Here is an 8,154-nt window from a genome sequence, read left to right as displayed (position 1 = left end):
GAGCTACCGGACGAGGTAGACGACCACAAGTGCCACCAGCTGAGACCACCAGAGGCCGTGGGCACGGTCGTGGTCGTGGCAGAGGCAGAGCAGCGAGGGCAGCACCTGCAGATCCACCAGTTGCCCTAGCTCCGGATCAGGCTCCAGCTACGGATGCTCCAGTAGCATCAGTTCAGACGCCAGATGTACCCATCATGATTTCGGGTCTTCAGGAGGCCTTGGCATAGATCTTATCAGTTTGCACTGGCCTGGCTCAGGCAGTTTCAGCCACTACCATAGCAACAATTTCACAGGCCGGGGGAGGCAATCAGACCCCCGTTGCTCGCACATCTGAGCAGGTAGTGCAGGGGCTACAGACGTCGGGGGCACCTCCAGCTCAGCCGGTTGCGCCAGTTTAGGAGTTCGTAGTACCAGCCATGCCGGATAATGAGCAGCGTCGTCTTGAGAGGTTTGGTAGGCTCCAGCCTCCGTCGTTCAGTGGTGTTGAGGGTGAGGATGCCCAGGGTTTTCTTGACAAGTGTCGGTGGATGCTTCATACAGCAGGGATTCTTTTGTCTAGTGGTGTGCCATTTACCACCTTTCAGTTCTCGGGGGCTGCCTTTACTTGGTGGGAGGATTTTGAGAGGCGTAGGCCTATCGGTGCAGCACCCCTTTCTTGGCAACAGTTCTCCACTTTCTTCTTGGAGAAGTATGTACCGCAGTCCCGCAGAGAGGAGCTGCATAGGCAGTTTGAGTGGTTGACGCAGGGGGATATGATCGTGACCCAGTATGAGATGAGGTTTACTGAGTTGGCTTGTCATGCCATCTGGATGATTCCATCAGATCGTGAGAGGATCAGGAGATTTGTGGATGGCCTTAACTACCATCTTCGTATTCTGATGACTAGAGAGAGAGTATTGGGTGCTACGTTCGAGGAGGTGGTTGATATCGCTCGTGAGATTGAGAAGGTTCGCCATCAAGAGCGAGAGGAGAGGGAGGCCAAGAGGCCTCGATGATCGGGCAGTTACAGTGGTGCTCCTTCGAGGGGCCAGTTCCATCATGGTAGAGGTCCTCTTTTCAGGCCTGCTCAGTCGGCCCGTCTAAAGTATCGTGGGGCATATTCAGGTCGAGGTCATCATGGGTCTCAGCAGGGCCAGCCTTCATTCAGTGCCCTCCCAACTTAGAGTTCATCTCGTGCCCCATCAGCTCAGGGTTCTTCTGAGCCGAGTGCATCTGCTAGTCACTCCGGTACGAGGGGTTCCCTTCAGTCCCCATCTCCAGCATTGGGTAGTTGTTATGAGTGAGGAGAGTTTGGACATATGAGAAGGTAGTGCCCTCGACTTCGTGATGGTCAGTTTCAGTAGAGGGGTCAGCCCTCGACTTCTACTCTAGTTACTTCACCACCCGCCCAACCAGCTAGGGGTAGAGGTCAGGCAGCCAGGGGTCGCCCTAGAGGGGGAGGTTGATCAGGCAGTGGCCAGGCTCATTTCTATGCTATTCCAGGCAGGACATATGCTATTACTTCAGATGTTGTCATTACAGGTATTGTTTCACTCTGCCACAGAGATGCCTCTGTATTATTTGATCCCGGTTCCACCTATTCTTATGTGTACTCATATTTTGCTCATTATTTGGGTATGCCCCAGGAGTTTTTTGCTTTACCTGTTCATGTGTCTACCCCGGTGGGCGATACTGTTGTTGTGGACCGTGTGTACCAGTCATGTGTTATGACTATTGGGGGTCTGGAGACCCGAGTTGATCTATTGCTATTGATCATGGTGGACTTTGATGTTATTTTAGGCATAGATTGGTTATTTTCGTGTCATGCTATTCTAGACTGTCATGCTAAGACAGTCACTTTGGCTATGCCGGGTGTACCGCGGATCGAGTGGCGTGGCGTGACTGATTATGTTCCTAGTAGAGTAATCTCTTTCTTGAAGGCCCAGCGTATGGTTGGGAATGGTTGTCTGTCATATCTAGCATTTGTGAGGGATATTGGAGCTGAGACTCCTAGCATTGATTTTGTTCCAGTTGTGAGGGATTTTCCCGATGTTTTTCCTGCAGACCTGTCGGGCATGCCACCGGACAGGGATATTGATTTTGGTATTGACCTGGTGCTGGGCACTCATCCCATTTCTATTCCGTCGTATCGTATGGCACCAGTAGAGTTGAAAGATTTGAAGGAGCAGCTTCAGGAACTCCTAGATAAGGGGTACATTCGGCCTAGTGTGTCACCTTGGGGTGCGCTGGTTCAGTTTGTGAAGAAGAAGGATGGCATAATGAGAATGTGCATTGATTACACACAATTGAACAAGGTAAAAATTAAGAACAAGTATCATTTGCCTTGCATTGATGATTTATTTGACCAGTTTTAGGGAGCGAGGGTGTTCTTTAAGATTGATCTCCGTTCGGGCTATCGCTAGTTGAAGATCAGGGATTAAGATATTCTTAAGACTGCTTTTAGGACTAGATATGGTCACTATGAGTTTCTTGTCATGTCTTTCGGGCTGACCAATGCCCCAGCAGCGTTCATGCATTTGATGAACAGTGTATTTTGACCTTATCTGGATTCGTTCGTTATTGTATTCATTGATGATATTCTAGTGTACTCGCGTACTCAGGAGGAGCACACGGAGCATTTGCAAGTCGTATTGCAGAGATTGAGGGAGGATAAGCTTTATACAAAGTTTTCCAACTGTGAGTTTTGGCTCGGTTTAGTGGCTTTCTTGGGACACGTGGTGTCCAGCGAGGGTATTCAGGTTGATCCAAAGAAGATGGAGGCGGTTCAGAGTTGGCCTAGACCGTCCTCAGCCATAGAGATTCGTAGCTTTCTTAGGTTGGCAGGCTATTATCGTCGGTTTGTTCATGGATTCTCATCTATTGCATCGCCCTTGACCAAGTTGACTTAGAAGGGTGCTCCATTTGTATGGTCGAACGAGTGTGAGGAGAGCTTTCGGAAGCTCAAGACAGCTTTGACCACAGATCCAGTATTGGTTTTGCCATCAGCTTTAGGTTCATATACCGTATATTGTAATGCTTCGAGAGTTGGGATTGGTTGTGTATTAATGTAGGAGGGTAGAGTTATTGCTTGTGCTTCTCGTCAGTTGAAGCCCCATAAGAAGAACTACCTTGTTTATGATTTGGAGTTGGCTGCCATAGTTCATGCATTGAAGATTTGGAGGCATTACTTGTATGGCGTATCTTGTGAGGTATTCACCGATCATCGCAGTCTTCAGCATTTGTTCAAGCAAAAGGATCTTAATTTGAGGCAGCGGAGGTGGTTGTAGTTGCTTAAAGATTATGATATCACTATTCTGTATCATCTGGTAAAGGCCAATGTAGTGGCCGATGCTTTGAGACGAAAAGCAGTGAGTATGGGGAGTTTGGCGTACATTCCAGTTGGGGAGAGACCCCTTGCAGTTGATGTTCAGGCCTTGGCCAATCGCTTTGTGAGACTAGATATTTCGGAGCCCAGTCGGGCGTTAGCTTGTGTGGTTTCTCGGTCTTCCTTATATGATCACATCAGAGAGCGCCAGTATGATGATCCGCATTTGCTTGTCCTTAAGGACAGGGTTCAGCACGATGATGCCAGAGATGTGACCATCGGTGATGATGATGTGTTGAGGATGCAGGGTCGGATCTGTGTGCCCAATGTGGATGGGCTTAGAGAGTTGATTCTGGAGGAGGCCCATAGCTCGCGGTAATCTATTCATACGGGTGCCGCGAAGATGTATCAGGACTTGAGGCAGCACTATTGGTGGAGAAGAATGAAGAAAGATATTGTGCAATTTGTAGCTCGGTGTCTCAATTGTCAGCAGGTGAAATATGAGCATCAGAGACCGTGTGACTTGCTTCAGCAGATGGTTATTCCCGAGTGGAAGTGGGAGAGGGTCACTATGGACTTTGTGGTTGGACTTCCTCGGACTTTGAAGAAGTTTGATGCTATTTGGGTGATTGTGGATCGGCTGACCAAGTCCGCGCACTTCATTCCTGTGTGTACTACCTATTCTTTAGAGCGTTTGGCAGGTGTAGACGTGTAGTTTTTGACCCTCCCCAAGATTTTTTCATATTTTAGCGTGTAAATATTTAATTTAGGCCTAATATAGCTATTTCAACTCATTTTAACTCTTTTATTTTATTTTCTTACAAGAAAAATAAAAATTACAAACAAGTATTTTAGTTTATGTACTTTTCATAAAAAATAATTTTAAAAAAATAGTACCTTATTTTTATCTTTATATAATTTCGAAAACACAAAAATAGTTTATATTTAGTTTAATTAATTAGGATTAGCTTTGGTATTGTGCAATATTTCTATCTTATTTTAAAATGCATTATGTAGTATTTCAGATTATGGAAAAAATACAAAAAAATATATATATATTGCATCTGCATTTTGGATTTTATTTTACATTTTTAGATTAATTAAGTAAGTTGTTGTTGAAAAAATAGAAAAAGATCATAAAAAAAATAGTCATGTTACATTTTACTCTTTAATTTTCAAATTTTGGCAATTTTCTTTTAATTTGGTTTTTAATTAGTTGTAATAATTATTAGGGTTAATTAATTTAATTGTCTAAGATAATTTGGGGATAGAAATTAATTTAGGTTTTATTTAAAAAAGAATGAAAAAAGAGTCTTACCTAACTAATTAGGAAGCTTCTATATTGGTAGGGTAAAACTAACACTAATGAAAATTAAATAATAACACTAACTAGTGGATAATTAAAGAAGTTAAAAGTATAACTTGTAATGGAAGATGCACTAATTTGATGCCTATTTAGATATTAGAGAGCTGGAGAAAAAAAGAGGGGGGCGGAGAGAGCGGTATACACTATGGATACACTCTGGATACACTAGATATACAGGGGCAGAGAGCTAAGAAAACTTGGAAGAGATTCTGAGAGAAGGAGAACGTTAAAAGAGGGTAGAAGGCTAGGAAATTCGGAGAGGAGAAGAAAAAAGGGGGCGGAGAGAGCGGTATACACTCGATATACACTCTAGATACACTGGATATACAGGGGCAGAGAGCTAAGAAAACATTCTGAAAATACTGGGAAAAAAACTAGAATTTACTGTTTCATTGATTTCTATTTTTGGTTTTCAATTTCGAATTGGCTGAAACCATCTTCCATATACTGTTTCATTGAACTATCTGGGGTTAATAGCTGGATTAAAACTGGGACTGTTTTGTTGCTGCTGGTGATTGCTCTTGTTTTTACTTCTGATCTCACCCCCTTTTGACTTTCATTTCCACGTATTCCTTCATACCCTTTGCTAACAAATGAAGTGCCACAAGTTGGAACCAGATTGAATTTGTATACAGATTTGGATGTTCGAATTGGAATTTGAATAAGAGTCTTGTTTGAATGTTAAATTCTATTAGCTTCTGTTGTTTATACTTTTGTTTTCTTGTTATGATTCATGTGTTAAGTTGTCCAACTGTTCTCAAGGTATAGATTGTATACAACAATAGCTCCTGCTGAAATTTTGGCTATGTATGTATAGATTGCCTGGTCTTAACTGTAACCAATTGATGTTTCCATATAGTTTATGCCTTAGTTTAAAAGGGGATTATTGTTGATTGATATATATAAAGTTCTTATTCATGCCCCGACTCGTTTTTCTCCCCTCCTCAACGGTTAAAAAGATTATGAGAGATCACTGGTAGGTATGGCTTCAGGGATTCGATCCTGAAGTCCTTGCTTGCAGCCGGCCGTTGCCAAAATATTCAGGCCCTTCCGCTAATAAAATGGTTTAATAAAGCCTTGTTGTTTGGAAGGGACTTCTCAAGTACTTTAGTGTTAAATAATTAGGGTCTTAAAAAATGGAAATTTGAGGCAAGCCATAGTTAGACACTTAGTAACAAATGGCTCTTGTGTTAATTTCATAATGTAGAGGTAAAATAATAAATATTCCTAGAGAAACCTTTAGGGCCGTTTAAAATATTATCGTGATTGTGGACATGTTTAGTTCTTGAACAATACTAATTAATTAGGGCTTTTTCTTTTATTGTTAGAGACAAACTAAGTAGAAAATAATGCATAAATTGCGGGGTCCTCTTAAATGTCTATAATAAAATACTTAGAATTCGAGATGGACCGTTTAGCGAATTTCACAGCCCTCCCCAAAGATAATAACGCATTAGTCACTTTAGGTGCGCTTTTAATAATTTACCTTCTTAAACTCGGGTATGCATTTCATGCGACCCAAATCAAACCCCAAAAACGTTGAATAAAATGTGTTCAGGATTGCGGGTGCATTTCATGTGACGCAATCCAAAGACACGTTTTAAACGACGTTCAATTTTCTCTAAAAATAATTGAATAAAAGCGGTTGAAAGCTAAAATTGGCACATAGGTTCAACATGTATTAAAATCAGATAAATAAACTGAATATGACAGTTGAGCGACCGTGCTAGAACTACGGAATCCGGGAATGCCTAACACCTTCTCCCGGGTTAACAAAATACCTTACTCAGATTTCAGGTTCGCGGACTGTTAAACAGAGTCATATTTTCCTCGATTTGGGATTCAATCGGTGACTTCGGACACCATAAATCTCCCAAGTGGCGACTCTGAATTTCTTAAAATAAATCCCGTTTCGATTGTCCTTTAATTAGAAAAACTCCCTTTACATATATACTTTTCCGGGGTATAGGTGAAAAAGGAGGTGTGACAGCTCTGGCAACTCTGCTGGAGACATTAACCCAGAACCACTGGTTCAGGGTTAGAAATTTGAGCTTGGAATAATTGTTATATTGGCTTTATTTATTATCTGATTTTATTACATTTTTTTCATCTAATGTGCTAAATGTTGCTTTTACCGCTTTGTTATTCTGTGAATTGAAGCTTCTGTATTCCCGGTACGCTGCCTTCTCCTCGGCTCGAGTTGTCCGTTCGGGTAAGCCAGGTTTAGAACAATACACTCAGGTTTTAAACCTAGTATGACAAAACCACATGTCGGATCCCTAGTAGGAACGTTTGTTTGCATCATGTGCATTTGACTTTGGAGACTCAACACAGGGGTTGAGTCTGTTTAGGACAGGTGTACCTGAAATAAAAAAGACCATCATGATGCATCTTACTTGCTATATGTGCATTTATATGCTTCGGACTCGCATGCTGACCGGCTTTTAAATATTGGGAAAAATGAAAAAAAAATGAAAAAAAAGAAGAGAAATAGCACTGTAGAGGGTTAAGAGAGTTAATCACTAGTTTTGAAAATACCAATGCCCGAATAGTGTCAAAATTCTGCCAAATTTTTTAGAAAATGAAAAAAAAAGTTTTTATTTTAAATAGTTTGTTTTATTCAAAAAGCAAAAAAAAAGTCTTTATTTTTAGTTTGTCTTGTTTTCAAAATAGATTATTTAGGAAAAAAAAATAGTTTATTTTATTTGCCCGAACTACGTCGGTTTGATTCTCACCGGATGTGAGATACGTAGACAACCCTCATCGGGCCCAACTTCCCCTTTTTGCAAAAATACCTAGAAAATGTCAAAAATTTTATTATAAGTCGGGCGGTGCCGTTGTTGTCAAAAATAGCCAAATGTTCCTGAAAGGGACGTCGAAGGGCTGACTTTGCATAAACGGCCACTTTTGGTCATTTTTTTTTTGAATTTTGACCAATTAGCCCACACAGCCTTAGAATCCTCGTACCCGAGGCTCTGTAAGGCCGTGTTCTCAATGTCGGGTTACTATTTTGGAAAAACAAGAAAAAGGTCTTAAATAAATCAAGTGATGTTGTTTTGTCAAAAATAGCCAAATGTTCCCGAAAGGGACGCCGGAAGGCTGACTTTGCATAAACAGCCACTTTTGATCATCCTTTAGAGTTTTGATCGGTTGACCCTCACAGCCTTAAAATCTTTATCCCCGAAGTGCTGAAAGGCCATGTTCGGAAAATCGGATCTTTCTTTCTGAAAATATAGTCAAATCATTTTTTTTGAGTCAAATAATTTTTTGCTTTTGTTTAAATCACCTTAATAAATGTGCAGGATGATCGCAAGTGAAAACAAACCCTTCACCGTCTTTAGCGAGGTCCCTCTCCAGCTCCATATGTGGTGGGACGATTTGGGAAAAAGCAGCAAAGAAATAGTGTTCAGAGTCTTGGGGGGTCTCGTCAGTCTACTAAATGTCAAGGCAAGGATGGATGTCATCGAGGCTTTGATACCATTTT

At 41.6% G+C, this 8,154-nt stretch overlaps 1 protein-coding gene across 1 annotated transcript; it reads left to right on the top strand.

Moving 5' to 3' along the window:
- The first annotated feature begins 416 nt into the window (after window positions 1-416).
- LOC138875164 (uncharacterized) lies at window positions 417-995 on the top strand. Its single transcript, XM_070153988.1, has one exon. The coding sequence runs from the start codon at window positions 417-419 to the stop codon at window positions 993-995; it is 579 nt and encodes a 192-aa protein (XP_070010089.1).
- The last annotated feature ends 7,159 nt before the right edge of the window (window positions 996-8,154 follow it).

This window comes from Nicotiana sylvestris, chromosome 8, assembly GCF_000393655.2.
Source record: "Nicotiana sylvestris chromosome 8, ASM39365v2, whole genome shotgun sequence".
Classification (NCBI taxonomy): Eukaryota; Viridiplantae; Streptophyta; class Magnoliopsida; order Solanales; family Solanaceae; genus Nicotiana; species Nicotiana sylvestris.
The sequence above is the reverse complement of the archived record's forward strand: the minus strand, read 5'-3'. Positions and strand labels throughout refer to the sequence as shown.

Excerpts from the sequence above, each read along its gene's own strand:
- LOC138875164 (XM_070153988.1), top strand. The coding sequence starts at position 417 with ATGCCGGATAATGAGCAGCGTCGTCTTGAGAGGTTTGGTAGGCTCCAG.